At 40.3% G+C, this 17,242-nt stretch overlaps 1 protein-coding gene across 1 annotated transcript; it reads left to right on the top strand.

Moving 5' to 3' along the window:
* Positions 1–221: 221 nt before the first annotated feature.
* LOC307257406 (actin-related protein 2-A) lies at positions 222–16,334 on the top strand. Its single transcript, XM_080036632.1, has 9 exons — positions 222–359; positions 2,917–3,027; positions 5,657–5,872; positions 6,203–6,275; positions 8,632–8,768; positions 9,234–9,383; positions 11,095–11,240; positions 12,315–12,447; positions 14,775–16,334. The coding sequence occupies exons 1-9, from the start codon at positions 312–314 to the stop codon at positions 14,943–14,945; spliced, it is 1,185 nt and encodes a 394-aa protein (XP_079892758.1). The 5' UTR covers positions 222–311; the 3' UTR covers positions 14,946–16,334.
* The last annotated feature ends 908 nt before the right edge of the window (positions 16,335–17,242 follow it).

Genomic DNA, 17,242 nt, shown 5'->3' with positions numbered 1-17,242 from the left:
TCCTTTTATGGAAATCTATCCAATTTGCCTGGAGCAAAGCCAGAGAGTATGCCAAACATTTACACAACTTTTTTTTAAAGATATTGATCACCATCAAAGCCCCTATGTAGGCTACACAGTAGGGTAGCCTACATAAAGCAAGAGCTCTATATTTTGGTGGTGCGCATGAGCAGAACCGCAGAGTAGCAGCTCTCAATGGTCACCGGATGAGCGCCCTTCCCTTCCTCCTCTCGGCCGGGTTGGCGTGTCTTCCTTCCGGCTTGCCGAAAGAAAGTTGAGGGAGGTTCAGCGGCAACTGGGCTTTTGACATAATGGACAGCCAGGGAAGGAAAGTGGTGGTCTGTGACAATGGGACCGGGGTAAGTTAACCGCTTAAACGCTTCGAATCAGTGTCTTGTTGGTTAAACGGCGCCATCATGTCGAAGGGTTTGCATGAAACAGGAAGTGGGGCTGTCAGCATCCAAAGCTAACGAGCTAGCGTCAACTGGGTGGGTAACTAGCTCAGCTGATTTTCATTCATCCACGCCAGACACGGAAACAGAGCGTATAATGGGGCTAATTATCAGGATAAAAGCTGTATAAACGCGTTTGGGTATAGCTCTTATGGTTGCATAAACACACAATGAATGCGAACGACTAAACTGTTACTAAGCTAAAGCAGCTAACTAGCCTTTTAGCATTTAACAGCTGGCTGTCTGGCAGCTGCGGCGTTCATTTCAGTAGATTCTAGATGATGTGCAAGTATTGCTCTTTGTTTATTCTGTTTGATTTTCAAGCACAGTGGTTAGACTTTTCTACCGATACCCTGGTTGCAGGGCAGGCTAAGTGGGGAACCATCTTTTCCCTTTTCTGCCTGTGCAGCAGCTTGCACCAACTTCCCGGTTATTAATGTCACATAACTAGCTGTTATAGAGGTCTTTAGGCCTCGGAAAGACCACACTGCATACTTTAGTCACTTATGCATTCCTCCTTATCAGTTTTTCTTCATGCAGCGTTCCTTTCAGATCTTAAAAAAAAAAATATGGTCGTTATAGATGATGCCATAACTGTTAGTTACCATACAACATCCAGTTAACTTAACATGTCCTTCAATGCACAGATTGAGATGTCCAGTGTTCATAAGCAATTCATTCATTAATCTAAAAATAAGGCTACCATTACAGCATACAGCTTCAATTTCCTAGTTGAAGAGCAGACTATTAACTATTACTATTAATGATAAGCAGGTGCTTTAATGCACATAATGAGGTGTCCAGAGGTCCTAAAGATCCTTTGAATTAAAAAAAAAACAAACATTTAATTTACTTTTTCACTGGACCAAAGAGCTCCCTAACACAGAGTAATTTGTGTATTTTTTTTCTACTAAAGTTTTTTTTTGTTGTTGTAAACTTGGTCTTAAATTTCATTCCGAGTGGCAATTTTTTTTAAAGTCTTTAGTCTAACTTAAGCTGTGGGAACCCTATTATGGCTTACATACTTATAAATTAAATAAATGTTTGTGGTCTTATTGTCCCAGACCTAGCTCATGAGGCCAATGAATCAAGGTGATTTTCAAACTGCTGGTGCTCGCAGATAAAATTAGTTTCTATCCCATTCAGCATATAGCATGCATTTTTCTGATACATGTCTATATTCAGAAGTTACTTATTGCACACACACATACAAGTACAACACTGTCTATTTTGTAGGGACTTCCTTTCTAAACTCTGTCTGCTGCCAAAAAGGATGTTGGCTCAGCATGTTACTGAGTAATAAGGCTTTTTTGAGATGTGAATTTTTGTAGAGCACTGTGCAAAGCCAGAAAAAAAACTGCTCTGTGTCATACTTGCACTGAGAAGTCAAAAGGAAGTGAGAGAAGAGTCTGAACCACAGCCACATGTGTCACCCTTTCAGGGCCCTGATACATGTTGTTTCACGCCTTATGCCGCCGTTAAATCTGACTACAAGCACATGCATTTGGTTTAGTGCTAACTTGAGTTGCACAATCGTCTGTTAAAATTTGTCTTGGAAGGTGAACTGGTTCTGTAAGATGAGTAATCAAGCAAAAGCAGCAACTGAATTCAATTAAATTCTATAAACATGGTTTGACTCAACTGCTACTCTCTTACAGGTTTGTACTAGATTAGTTTGTCTGGGGCTGGTCAGTAGTGTAGTGAGCTGTGTGTGCACACTACTGATTCTAATAGTTAACTTTATTTACACTAGTTATTAAATCACTTAATCTTACCATCTTTGAATTTACCCAGTGACACTGGCGGTTTGAAGATAAATCTTTAGGCACATGCTTTCTTTGTGACACAAATGGCACACATTCTAACGTTCAACTATGCACACTAAATCACTTCACATATGTGTTGCAGCACTCATATACTATTTGATTGTACATTTTCAATTGAAATTCTTTGAGATAACTTTTGATAACTTTGAGATAAGATTTAACCTACAACTTGCATGCACAAAGAAAGGTCTTTATAAATCAGTATTTTAATCTGAGACAAGAAATAGTTTTTGCTTTTAAATTATCATGAACATTTTCGATATTTGAGGCTACCAACAAAAAATATGCTTGGTCATTTTAATCACTGTATACAATGAACTGAACTTACATTTTATTTTTATTTTTATTATTTAAAGCTGTAGATGAACCTTAAATACATTCAAGGTATTCTTCCATTGTGCTGGTGGCGAAAGCAGGTGCACACACACACATACTTTAACTGTACATACATGGAGGTTCTGTGATTGTTGCGTCGGTGGTTACGTTTTTATCTCAATGCTAATTAAGCCCACTGTTATCAGCACAGTGGCAGTTATATCGTCTTGCTCTACTGCATAGTTAGTTTATCTCATCAGAGCTTAAATGTTCTTCCTCCTAACTTCCTCTCTGTTGTGTTTTTTTTTCTTGTCTCCTTTTAGTTTGTCAAATGCGGATATGCAGGCTCCAACTTCCCAGAGCACATCTTCCCTGCGCTGGTTGGGAGACCCATCATTCGCTCGACGGCCAAAGTCGGAAACATTGAGATCAAGGTAAGAATTTGTCCACACATGGTTCTGTTTCTTGGGAGGGTTTTTTAGTTCGCCCAGAGAGCCTCAATTTCAGGATCAAAACCTGGTGAGGAAAACTAGTGTCAAGACAATAATATAATCAGGAAACTTGAAAAAGCAAGATATGAAATCACATATAATGGAGCAAAGTCAGTTTCTAAGAGCTACATCAAAGCCACATGCTGTCTAATGTCAATATCTGTTATAATTTTTATAGTTGGCTAATAAAAGTTTACAGCCCAACTCAATTCCTTGACCACAGGTTCTAGTAAGACATCATGCTCGTATATCCAGTGCTTTCCTGCAAATATTACATCTGTGAATTGGATGCTGTAATTTGGGTAGAGGTCAGCTGATTAGGCAGAGGTCTACGGGTCTAACCGATTCCAATAATGTTATCATGAAATCTCTTTCTATGTCTCCTGTTTTTCCATTTTGTTTGTTTATTCATCTTTTTTCCCCCTTCAAATATCTACCTTCCTCTTCCTCCATCTTTTGTTCCCCCTACGATGAAGTAGAATGCCCAGAAGATGGTAAGTTCAGGTTGGTGTGTGTGCCTCCTGTTCTTGCCTGCTCCGGAGAGTTTTGTCATGTTTTGATAACAACGGAAAGTTCGTTCTTTCTTTCTTTCTTTCTTTCTTTCTTTCTTTCTTTCTTTCTTTCTTTCTTTCTTTCTTTCTTTCTTTCTTTCTTTCTTTCTTTCTTTCTTTCTTTCTTTCTTTCTTTCTTTCTTTCTTTCTTTCTTTCTTTCTTTCTTTCTTTCTTTCTTTGATTTCATTTTTCTTTATCCAAACTAGATTGGTGGTTCGTGGTGTTGAGTTTGAGTGTTTTTGGCCAGAGCAGTGGCAGAGAGTTGAATATATGTACAGCCCGTTACGTTAATGCCAACCTAGCTCCAGGCTGAAAGTGTTGCAGGAATTGCCGGGGATGAATCATAGGCCAGCTGTTATCGATGGAGTGCTAAAAGAGATTTTGGACCGGTTCCATTTCCAGAGCCTCTGATGTGCTGGTGCATCCTGACAGCTACACCCCCCCCCCACCCCCACCCCCTCTGCCTCCCAATCCTGCTGCTATTTAAGGACAAATTAATCACAACATTTTCAGCAAAAGATAAGAAAATATCAGCTGCAGCTAAAACGCTTCGTACCAAATAAATGAATTATCTTTTTGCATCACAGCTAGGGCCCGACCGATTTATCTAACATTCTAATGTTCAACTATGACTCATTCATGAGTCTTTTTTTTTTTTTTTTTTTTTTTAATAAATCATGTTGAGTGAAATGCATTGCTGCCCTGGAGATAACCTAACATGAACAACATTAAGGTTATAGCCTATTAACAGCAGCAGCAGGTGTGTTGTAATACATTAGATTAATTCACTCTTGACGGTTCTCCCTGACACCAATAGCAGAGTCATTGGTCATCTCTTGACTGTTAATAGTAATTGATAGAATTTATATAGTGCCTTATTGGAGGCCATTCAAAGACACTTTACATCATGCATATAGAAAATCATACTTATAGAAAGAGAAAACAAAATACAGACAAATTAAAGATAAGGTTTGGAGTGGAGTCATGTGTCATTATGCTTTTATAAAGAGGTGAGTTTTGAGTTGACTTATGAATGAGTTTATTGAGTCTGAGTTGCTGATATTTGGAGCAAGGGAGTTCCAGAGGGTTGGGTGCAGTTAAATAAAATGCCTAATATCCGAGTTTAAAAATGTGTCATGTCACTTTAGACATATTTGTAACACTTTATTTCTTTTTAGATAATGCATATTTCAATAAATAGAAGTTCCTGACCTGTACACATATCGACATATCAGTTGGGCCCTAATCACAGCTTAATTTACCTTACTGTAATTATGCTGCTAACACATTGTATTTGAGAAATGTCTAGTTTGAGTGTTTGCCTCACTATCTGAGTATTTTACCTCTACAAGTGCAGAGGAAGTGTCCAAACTCGAGGATGCACGGCAGACAGCTGAAAGTTGGAGACGGAAGCACATCTGTTTTATTTTTACAATTTTTTTTCTATTCTATTATTGAGACCACATGGAGGCAATGCCTGTGACTCGTACTTTGTTAATGCCAAAGCAGACGGGATGAACCTATAAAATGGCTGCCTTCAGTAGGCTTTTGATGTCTCCAAATGGAACGTGAGATGCTTGACTGTGTGGCTATTGGCTAACACTGAGCGCTTACCCAGCGGTTGTTTACATTGCTAGGCTGCCTTGCATGCAGCTAGTTGAATGGTGCTAAAACAAGTGGTTTTCTGTAGCCAGAGGGAACACAGAAGTGTTTCCAGGTGTTCATGCATGGAAAATAATGGCTTGTTGTGCATGCTGGGTAACTAAGTTTGAAAGAAAGTCGCTACTTTGGGGCGAGGACATCTGATGGATGACTTGTCTCAAGGTGAGTGAGAGCTTGCTTTTATGAGACCAGCAGGCCAAGAGGGCAAGACTAAACAACTGATTTCATTACTCTAAACTAATACGCAGTGCTCATCCCTACTCCCAGTGACTGATTCAAACTGGGCTTCAGAAGTAGAGAGCTCCTCTGCAGAGCTTCTCAATATGTATGTGTGTTGACCTTTGACCTCCCTGTATAGGACCTGATGGTGGGGGACGAGGCCAGTGAGCTGCGCTCTATGCTGGAGGTCAACTACCCCATGGAGAACGGCATCGTCAGGAACTGGGACGACATGAAGCATCTGTGGGATTACACCTTCGGCCCAGAGAAGCTCAACATCGACTCCCGCAACTGCAAGATCCTACTGACCGAGCCCCCCATGAACCCCACCAAGAACCGCGAAAAAATCATTGAGGTATTTTGGTATTTATTTGTGGAACAGAAGAGGGAAACATGGATAATTTATGCATTTTTACTTTGGGTCTTTTCTACTTTGTATCACTCATTCACTTAATTTCCAGTGACATTTTTGACATAATGAGTTGTAATTGTCAGATCTTTCTGGCAGTTCTTTTTGGGAGGGGGGGGGGGGACCAACTGCTTACAGCCATTGCCGGAAATGTATTTTAAGGCATTGCCGAAGTGGCCCTTTGCTTAATCTACTACAGAAATGATTTTCCGGGTGTTACTAGATATTTTAATGTGTTCATCTAAAGACTAATGCTCTCTCTGTCTTCTCCTGCAGGTGATGTTTGAGACCTACCAGTTTGGAGGAGTCTACATTGCTATTCAGGCTGTACTGACACTGTATGCCCAGGGTAAGAAAAACACACATGTAGTTTAATACTTTTTATTTTTACTTCCACAGTTTCCATCCGTCTAACCTCTTCAAAACCACTCTCAAGATTTTTTTCAACACCAGTATTATACCTGTTAAATCATTAGTAGCTCAGTAGCTTCCATTGAACTGTGCAATTATTCTTGTCTGTCAGTATTTATTTAACTACCACACCTTTGTCAAATAGTTTGTGCAAAGATTTGTTTTGAGACTATTTGGATTTGAGATATGTTATTCTTTGTGCCAAGAAGTCTAGACAGTCACATGAACATCACTTTACAATGTTCCCCGTTACAGGCATGATTTCCTGACATTATCTAAAGTCTGTTGATGTGTTAAACCCCACCTGTGTGCGGTTTGTGCAACTATTTGCGCATATAATGAAACCCTCAGTTACAAACGTATGTTTCACACACAGCCCGCATCAGGCATGTGTATGTACAGGGCTGTACAGTGCGACAGTTTTTATCGCATTTGCTACTGAAATTGATCACGTGCCAACCATTGACACTAACGGTTGCCCGCTTGCCCGGGGCAACTGAAAATAATGTTCGGGCAAGTTGAGATTGCTTTTTGGTTGCCTGGATGGGCAAGTGGATATTAGAGGGGTTGTCAGTAGTCTAGGCTATTTATTCATGTGTTTTACAGTCAGCAAAACAATTTTTTTCCCACTAACCCACACAAAATAGATATGCTATATTTGCTATTGAGCATCTGCGTGCGGCAGCCAGCAGCATCACGTTCTCTCTCTCTCTCGCACTCTATCTCTATCTCTCTCACTCTCTCTCTCTCACACACACACACACACACACAAAACAGCTTGTGTGCGCGCAGTTTCACTGTCTACGTTCCGAAAACCGGCTCTATTAGGCTACGGACCTGGTTCCGCTATATTCAAAACCCAGAAATCAATAGGCCTAACGTTTGAGCTTATCGATACCGCTATGGAGTCCAGTAGGTCACATGATGTAATTTTAAATATCGAGTAGAGTCGGGTCATCTTCAACTAAAGTGTTGTACCTTCGACTGTGTTGAAGAAACTCCTTCAACCCGCTTCAACAAAAAAAATAAAAAAAAATAAAATAAAAAACCCGTCCGCTGAGCCGCTGCCGCTGCAGACATTCATTCAAAGCAGCGGTGATCAACAAACGAGAGACTGTTTAGCAAGTCCGTAAATCCATATTAAAATCTGCAGAATAATAGTTGGCTTAAAAAGAAAAAAACGCAAACGGTTCAAATGTGATGTGTTCAGGTCGGCTCAGTAAAATGATTATTAGGCAAAGGTCAATAAAAGGACATCATGATGTGTTCAAATGTAACATCAAGAAAAAATATTTTTTAGTTTTTCGCGAGAAGCTTGAATAATACAGTTTAGGTGAAAAACTTGTTTTCCCAGCAATATAAAATAATTAGTAGGCCTAAATATGGAATTGTGACCTGTTTTTAAGCAATTAAAGCAATAATAACAGTTCTCTTTTTTTTAATTTTTTTTTTTTAAGATATTTTTTGGGCATTTTTATGCTTTATTGATAGTGCAGAGAGACAGAGGTGAAATGGGGCAGAGAGGGGAGTGACATGCAGAGAACGACCGCGGGCGGGAATCGAACCCGGGTCCGCTGCTGGGCCCGGCCCGGGAGGGGGACACCTTACCGACTGAGCTAAAGGCGCCCCCATAACAGTTCTCTTTTTTTTTCTTTTTTTTTTCAATATTTTTATTGAAAATATGGCACAGTGCATACATAGACATGTAAACTTGACGAGTCAAAACAAATGCCATATTTCTGATTTTTCTTTTTTTTTACAAACATTACAGGAAGGGATTATCAAGCTGTAATAAATAATAAATCATCATCATAATAATAATAATATTTAAAATACAATAACATGTACAAATAAAACAATGAGCGCGCGCGCACACAACACAAACGGGGAGTCGCCATCAGGCTTGAGTCACAGCCACGGACGAGTGATGAAAGATTAAAGTTACCCAGTTGACGTGAACTACGCTTGTAAGTAGCCCACACTTTATAACACATGTTCAACCGCATCAAGTGGACATGTAGAAAGCGATAGGCTATATTAATCAGGAAATTACCGAAGGCGATAATGACGGCGAACAAATGACAGGCGAGCGTATATGTGTGTGTGTGTGTGTGTACCATGGACCTATCATGTGACCTACGTGTTATCTTTCTAGCTTTTGTGTGTTTACCCAGCCAACAAGGCAAACAATCACTAGCCCAAAGCACACACTGGATACAAACCCCGGATATAAACACACCTAGTCTGGTAGAATTGTAGATTATTAACTGTGTGTGTTTGTGTGTGTGTTTTAGGCCTTCTGACCGGTGTGGTGGTGGACTCGGGGGACGGTGTGACACACATCTGTCCAGTGTACGAGGGTTTCAGCCTGCCCCACCTGACAAGACGCCTGGACATTGCAGGCAGGGACATCACCCGCTACCTCATCAAGGTATCCAGTCAGTGGTGACAGTCTCTCAGTGTTAGATAGCAAAAAGAAACTGCCAACACGGTCAATAGAATATATACTGTAGGAATGTGTCATTTTGATTGAGTTAAACAATCATGTGGATTGTTCCTCAGATGATAGACTGTATATATTAAGACTTTCTGGTGCTTCTTCTTCCAAACTATGGGGTTACATTTTACTTTCATGTATGTTGGAGTTCAGTCTCTTTATAATTTAGTTATAATCATGAAGAAAAAACTGTTTGGTGTAGATTCCTGTGGCTATTTCGGAAGGAAAAATTGGACTTTCTATTAGGAAGTAAAAGGGTCTTCTTTCTGCCCTCTAGCTCTTGTTTTAATAAACCTATCAAGGGTAGGTAAGTATCTCCTAAAGAATAATACTTTTTAACCAGCCTTTCTTTCTGCTTTTTTCTGTCCCATTGGCCTTTCTCTCCCTCTCTGGTTGCAGTTGTTGTTGTTGAGGGGTTACGCCTTCAACCACTCGGCAGACTTTGAGACAGTGCGCATGATGAAGGAGAAGCTTTGCTACGTGGGTTACAACATCGAGCAGGAGCAGAAGCTGGCCCTGGAGACCACCGTGCTGGTGGAATCATATACGGTAGATATAGTCACACATTTTCACTTTAAAAAAAAATGAAACACTGACACATCTACTAGGTTTATACACTATCATCAAAATGGACTGAACCATGTGTATGTAGGTTTTTGGTTCAGTCACTCTATTAATACCCACAGAGAAAGCCTAGGATGTGGCTTTTCTGTACCTGATCTAATGCTGCTGAGCTCAAAGGGTAACCCGTTGTTTGTGGCTGTCACGTCATCCGGGACACTGTAGCTAGCACATACATACACTTTATGTGTTATTTATTCAGTAGGCATCAAATAAGGGACAATGGATAGGATAAAATAAACAAGAACTTTGAATAAAAACCCAAAGACAAGATGGATATTTTCTATAGTTAAATAAACGCCAACATGCGGAGCTTTATGGCCTAGCATTCATAAAAGGATGCTGTTTCATCTCACTCACTGTCCCCATGTTTCATAATCAACCATTCAACAAACAGGCGACAAAACGCTAATGAAAAGGAACACCTGCTATTACAACAGAGGACTTAACTAAATCAGTGACATGAGAACAGGAAAACATGTCTGTAGACAGAGCCACTGATTAAGAGAACAAAGCACATTTTGGGAGGCAAAAGTTCAATAATTGCTAAATAAACAACACCATTGATTTACCTTTCAGTTTTTTCCTTTCTTGTTAGACACATTAAACAGCTAATTTCAACATATTTCCAGCCCTCTGGGGATTCTCACTTAAGTTTAATGTACATTTTGTAAAATTACTTCTTTCTATGCCAGCCACATTTACACACATTTCACATTTCTGCTTAAAATAGGATTGTAGAAAAGAATCCCTCCCAACGGATTTCCTATTCAGAAGTGGCAGTATTTTGAAGTAATCAAAACTAATGGGGTAACTTAATCTGTTTCTGCACTGAGCTAAGTGGACTGCCACATGCCTGTTGTTGGCTCTTGTCGGCTGCTTTAGGACAAGGGCAGTGCTGCTGACTAACTGTTTTCTCTGGGACTCAAACATATGGGGGTGTAGGCAGGGCTCCTTCCACCAGACTTGCTTTTCTTTCCACGGCCCTTTTCCCTGCAGAGGGAACCACAGAATCTAAACGCAGGTCCCGAAGTCTGTGTTACTGCACGCCTTACCGAGCACATGTTGTGTCTCCAAGCTCACTGACCATGAGTGTTTGGGTTAGTGTAGGCGACTGTGTGTGTGTGTGTGTGTGTGTAGGAGTGTGTGTGTGTAGGTGTGTGAACATGTATGCGTTAGTATCGTTTTGTGTGTACAAGTGTGCCGAGAAACAAGGAGGGCAATGTAACTGGCCGAAGGAGCCCTGAACTGTGCGTTACATCATTTCCTGTGCAGCCACTTTGTGGCGGTGGCTGGGCTCCGCTTCCTCCCTACTGCCCTCAAGCTGAATGAAGCCTTTTTATAGTCACACACACACAAATTCACTCTATTCAGGTTTGGAGTTTATGAACTCTCTCAGCTTTAACTTGCTCTCCAGTATTATACTAGTCATGTAGGATTTTTGGTTTCAGTCTGCTCCAAACACACATTAATTTTTCTTTCTTCAAAGTTCATTGAGAAGTTAAGACTTCCCTTTCATATGTGAAACAGTACCATTCTTCACTCTTGTGTTGAGTCATAAATTAAATCCTACCTCTTCAGCGGTGTCATATTTTCTTTTTTCCCCTTCTCCTTTCTTCTCCCTCCCACGCATCTCCAGCTGCCAGATGGCCGTCTGATCAAGGTGGGAGGAGAGCGCTTTGAGGCCCCGGAGGCTCTGTTCCAGCCCCACCTCATCAACGTGGAGGGTGTCGGAGTGGCCGAGCTCCTCTTCAACACCATCCAGGCAGCCGATATAGATACCAGGTGAGGCTAAAAACCATAGTGTATGTTCAGATATACACTCCACTGTTGATGAATACAACACCACACACACACACACACACACACACACACACACACACACACACACACACACACACACACAGAGACACGAGATATGCAAAATGGTGGTTTTGGGCCCTAACAGAGCTCCTCCAACCGTTGCAATAATAGGTTTAGAAATCAAAACTAAATGTATTTCTTGCACTGCATGGAAAGTATGAAAGTTGATCTTTTCGGTTTGTATAAGAGTGGAAAAGTCCAACTAAGTAAATGTACGCGTGGATATCCAGTTCGTCATCATTTATTTCTTGCTGTTGGATAATAAGACTGGTCTATTTTGTAGGGTTCACTTAGGACTTGAATGTCTTGATAGTACATTTTTCCACATTTGTGGTCTTAAAATACCTGTTGGGAGGGAAACTATCAACAATTTTAAGATCGTTCTGCTCTTCTTGTCTGCATGTATTTGTGTCTCTTCCTGTTCTCACCTTCTTTCTTTAGAAATCAAGTTTTTATTCAGTTTTCAACATATAAACACTAAATACACCACACGACAACACATCACAATGAACAACCGAATTACGGAAAACCAACAGAACAGACCCGGACACAAGATTATCAGCAGGAAATATATATAAAACAGAACAAAATGTTTCTACAGATAAGGAGATAGATACCATGTATCCATTGACTAACCTCTGACATAAGTATGGGAACAGCAAAAGGGTACATTTCCATGCAGTCAAAAGGAATCTTATTCATAAAAAAAAATCAGACCAGACTTCCTTTTGACACCTCTAGCAACAGTTCCGCTTCATTCCCATTCTTTGAAGTTTAACCGGAGTATGAAAACACCTGTGTATGATTTTGTGGTGTGTCAATCTGCCTAGTGCATCTCTAACTGACATTTCGGCATTGGCCACTATGCTTTTCCAGACATCCTCAGTAATAACAGAATTAAGATCTCTTTCCCAGTTCTCTTAAATGATCACAATTACCATACAAGGTGTTTGCCACCACTTTATAAACTCACCTTCTCTGTCTTTCTGTCTTCAGGCCTGAGTTCTACAAACACATCGTGTTATCGGGAGGCTCCACCATGTACCCGGGTCTGCCATCTCGCCTGGAGAGGGAACTCAAGCAGCTGTATCTGGAGCGTGTGTTGAAGGGAGATGTGGACAAGCTTTCGGTGAGATATAAACTTGAGACGCCTCATTTATAATTCTACTGTTGCCTCTGAAGAGAAATGGGGAAGGACTCGAGGTAAAACTGAGTGGATGTGGTTTACAGTGTGATTTTGGAAACAGGTCATACATCATTAACTTTAGCTAGAATTAGAACTTGATTAATTTCACCGCGGCCAGTGTAACCTAAAAAAAAAAGTACAGGACTCCCATTGAACTTTCAGATGAGCCAAAGTCTGTCTTCAATGCACTGGGCCTTGCTGTTGGTGTGAATTAGTATTTCCAGGTGATTCTCTGGGTTTGTTTAATTTAGGCTGGGTGGGGTTTCCCACATGTGAGAGAGCAGTAAAGTGCCTGAAAGGGACTTTGAGTCAGTTTAGTGTGTGAACGGTCACTGACACCTTACAGCATCCCCTTTGTCCTGAAGAGGTTCAATCCCACACACTATGAGTTCACAGGAGAGTAAATTAAACACCTAGAATGATGTGCAGTTATTACTCGAACCGTGTCTGTCTCCAACACATCTGCAAGTTTTAGCAGCAAAGATGAATCATCATGTGATGTCTCAGACTGCTGCCGTGTACACCACCACCAGGTGGTGCCCAAAGTCAAAAGACATCTATTAAGCTTCAACTGAGTACTTTCATGACAACATATGAAGGGTTCCCCTCCCTATGATAAATACCTGTTTCAGGAAAATATCAGTAAATCACATTCCCACTACAGTGTCCCAAACAGTCAGAGGATTTTTCACCGAACTATTTTGTAAACAAAGGTCTACAGATGAGTCATAAGTTAAAACGCAAGTCATGATGTTCTTAACTTTTCTAGCCCACAACTCCAGCTGACTTCAGCTTTCTTCAGCTTTGACTGAATCTGTTTATGCAGAGATGGAGATTTTCTTTTCTGCATTTATTAAAAGTAACTTGGATGCGTGCAATGTGATGATAGGTCCCCAAATATTTTTTTATACAAAATACTTAAAGATGGCTGTGTAGTTTACTCTTTCATAGAGAGCATTGGCTGGGGTTCGTTGGAATTCATTTCATGGCAAGGTTTCAAAGTGGGGAAAGAATTTAAAAGTATCCAGGAAACTGTTTTAAACCATTTCTCTTGCATATTCTCTACACTTCTATATGCTCTGTCTGATTGTCCACGCATAGACGATGCCTAAAGACACCACTTCCATTTGTAGCCTGCACCTTTCAGCTGTTTGTTTGTTGCTTGCAACTACGTTTAGAAAGCTAGCCACGTGAGCAACAAACAGAAACCGTGTCTTTTGCCCTATTTGGTGAAAATATGAGAACATAATGAGCATTCAGACGGAGAGCAGAGAAGTGGATTATGCGGCAGGAGTGGTTGGAGAAAACCACCTTTCAGGCTAATTATGAGTGAAGCTGCATTAAGCAATATTTTAGATAAACAAATATCAAATGGCTCATTAATGTGTTATGTCTAAAACTCTATTTTCTTGGTTTTACATCCCTCAAACTTTACTGTTTTGGTTCACACTCCACTCTAATCCACAAATCAAATCTATCAATGCAGGTGGTGGCAATGTTCACACTGCATAGTCTAAATATTTAATGTCAAAATGTTATATATTCTATTGATCTCCTCAAACAAAGACTGCCATATCCAGTTTGAGTTGTAGATGATACTTCAAATATTAGTTCCCTCAAGCTCTTTGATTTGAATGTTATGTATGTTGATAATGCTGCTTCACAGGTTGAGCCAAGTTGCTTTAGGCACTAAAATGTTTATTTGAATGTACACTAGTAGAGTATCTCTGCAGGTCTTAATGTCTGTACTTTCAGTTGGTACCATAGCTTGCTACAGTAGCTAGGAGGCTCATTGTCTCCTAATGGGCAAGTGTTGACTTTTGCAAAAAATTAATTTTAATTAATTATTATTAATAGGTTATTCTATTCATCCATTTTCTGCAGGTTTTGGCCAAATTTGTTTAAGGATGTCTAGAGGAAATATTGTTATACTGCTTGGGAAGTAGTGAAAAAAATCCTTTGTGGCCATTTTGTTTAACTTGTTTTCTATTATATTTCTATATTTCCAATATGATAATGAAACGGGTATTTCTTATGTTGCATTTTAAAAAAGTTTTAGAAAATGCTTTAACTTGTACTGAACCCTGCAGAATCACTTGTCTAGGTTCTGGGTCCTCATGCAAATCTCCATTCATTCCAGTCTGAAACTCTGCAAAATTAAGTGATGAGAAAAATATTGACACTGTAACAACAGCCTTTTTGGCCTGCTGCAACACATTACTTTGTTACACAGCAGCTTATGTGTCTCTGTCCCCTTTTGTGTCTGGTAGAAATTTAAGATCCGGATCGAGGATCCTCCCAGGCGAAAGCACATGGTGTTCCTGGGCGGAGCAGTGCTGGCCGACATCATGAAGGACAAGGACAACTTCTGGCTGACCCGGGAGGAGTACGAGGAGAAGGGAGTCCGCGTGCTGGAAAAACTCGGAGTCACCGTCAGATAAAGCACTGGACAGACGGAACAAAGACACACACACACACACGCACAAACACACACACAAACACAAACACACACCCACCCCCTCGCCCACATCGCAGAGTATATATATATTTATCCCTCTTCTTTTCTCTTTCGGCTCTTGATTCTCCTCAAACATCAGAGAGGAATCGTGCCGTCTCCTCTCTCTCCTGGTTTAGGATTGGCTAACACTTTTCCTTGCAAACCCCCCTCCAGAGAACCCATGTTTGCAGATTTACACTGAACACCCCTCCTTTACTTAAAATACAAATTGAAGGTTTAATGTTGTCCCGCTGGTGTATCATGGAGTCTTGATTTCCAGAAAGTTTCCCCCCCTTGATTAAACCTCCAGAGGGGGAAGGGGTGGGGGATTCACGTTGATGCAAAGTTTCTTAAGCAACTCGTAAGCGTCTGTAATAATATCACAATCAGGGTCCACCACAAACAGCCACGGGCCGCTTTCAGCATCAGTTCCAGCTGAGCGATAACTGATCACATTTTTAATGTCGGTTTTTATAAATGATATCATGACGTTTTTATTTTCTGGGAGAGGGATTACTTTTTGTTCTGCTTTTCCTTATTTTTTTTTGTTTTGTTGGATCTATGACTTTTGATTTATATCTTACTTTTTCTTTCTTTTTGCATTGAGTTATTTTGTTGCTGTGCACTACTACCATTGTAAATGGAGTGTATTGTGGTTAAAAGAAGTTCCTCCATGTTTTTATGAAGAATTGATGGTTGATTTATAAAAGGGACAAATTCAGAGAGGAAAAAGGCCCTGAGCTTGACGTTGGCTGTGTGACGGTACTTGGGGGTTTGTGGGTGGTGAAATGATGATGGGGCGTGTGTGTGTAGGGGAGGGGGGGGTTAGACTATTTGTCCCTCATCAGACGGCTTGGCCTCTTGCCTCCTCTCTGTTTAAATCTCAAGCTTGAATGAATGGGTGTAAGCAGTTGTATTAACATTACAGACTGTGAAGACGCCAACGCCACCTCACCTGTCCGATTCCTTCAGATGCACAGCAGCACGGAGGCAGACGTAGGTTGACGATGAAATCCATATTGAATCTGGGCAAAAAGCATCCCACAAAACTGGGGAGATGAAACAGTATTTTATCGATGTTGAAACACATTTGAGACCATATTTAAGTTCTCCAGTCTTTCCAACGGTTGAATAAATGATATTTGGAGGCACTTCTAAAAATGTGTATATTTTCCCCCCTCCTTTTCACAAGCGTCTATCCAGTGCCAAGTGCAGTTAATGTTAACTGGATCTCTTGTTTTAATGTCTTTTTCTTTTTGTCATATTTTTTTTCCTGTATTGTTCATAGCATAACTGCCTAACGCTGATTTAAATAAAGAAAAGTGATTTATAAGTTTTGCGTTGCAGGTTCTCATATTATGACACAACTGGAGCCTGCACATTTTAAATATGTGATAACTGATATAGAAAAACACTTGCTCAATGAATCAGACATGTTACCATGCAGTTCACAGCAGGGCTCCAGCTTACTATTAGTTTCATAACTGAATTATTTCTCAGCTAATGGATTAAATGTTTAGTCTACAAAATAGAGGAGAACTGACCATCACAATTCCTCAGAGCCATCAAACCAACAGTCTCATGAGGGCCATCAAAAGTTTGTTTTTGACCTTGGAAACAGTTTAAACAAAACATATCCAAACCCTTCCATGTGATAAAAGTTACAGCTCCACCTCTTTTTGTCAGTATGATATCCAAATAACATTCAAAACCTGTAAAGAAATGTTCTAGTTGTTGGCATTCAGCCACTTAAAGCTGGGGTATATGATTTCTTGTTGGTCAAAGTTAACATGAGCTGTACACTTTGACCAATCAGAGCGAGGCTCCGATGCTCTGTTCTTATTGGCTGTTGGGACTGTCGATTCACTTTGGCACTACGTTGTTGGTGTAGAGCGTGTCAGGGAGGGACCACAGAGAACAAGTGGAGCGGTTGAGGTATTTGGATTCGAAGCTCTAGCCCAACTGCCATTTTCTCCCCAAATCATATACCCCAGCTTTAACTCAAGTTGTGAATCATCTTTGGGCTGAGAGGAAAACAAACTGAGCTTCCACAGAACAGATATTAGTCCACTGCTGCTTTAATTTTCCCTGCTCATCTTTAACCTTTAAAGCAAGACTGGTCACTTTTTAAATACGAAATAACACATTCCCTTGTTTACAGACAGAAAGTTAAACTCATAATAAACAATAAAACTGTTAAACTATGTTTTAGCGTTATCCCTTACCTGTGACTTGTGACTT

This window comes from Ammodytes marinus (assembly GCF_949987685.1).
Source record: "Ammodytes marinus genome assembly, chromosome: 11".
Lineage (NCBI taxonomy): Eukaryota > Metazoa > Chordata > Actinopteri > Uranoscopiformes > Ammodytidae > Ammodytes > Ammodytes marinus.
Note: the sequence above shows the minus strand (reverse complement) of the source record. Positions and strands in the feature narration are given on the sequence as shown.

Bases quoted from the DNA above. Each gene is read 5' to 3' on its own strand.
- LOC307257406 (XM_080036632.1), top strand. From the start codon at position 312: ATGGACAGCCAGGGAAGGAAAGTGGTGGTCTGTGACAATGGGACCGGG. The intron at 8,769-9,233 runs GTATCCAGTCAG...CTCTGGTTGCAG, and splicing joins TCACCCGCTACCTCATCAAG to TTGTTGTTGTTGAGGGGTTA. The intron at 11,241-12,314 runs GTGAGGCTAAAA...TTCTGTCTTCAG, and splicing joins GCAGCCGATATAGATACCAG to GCCTGAGTTCTACAAACACA.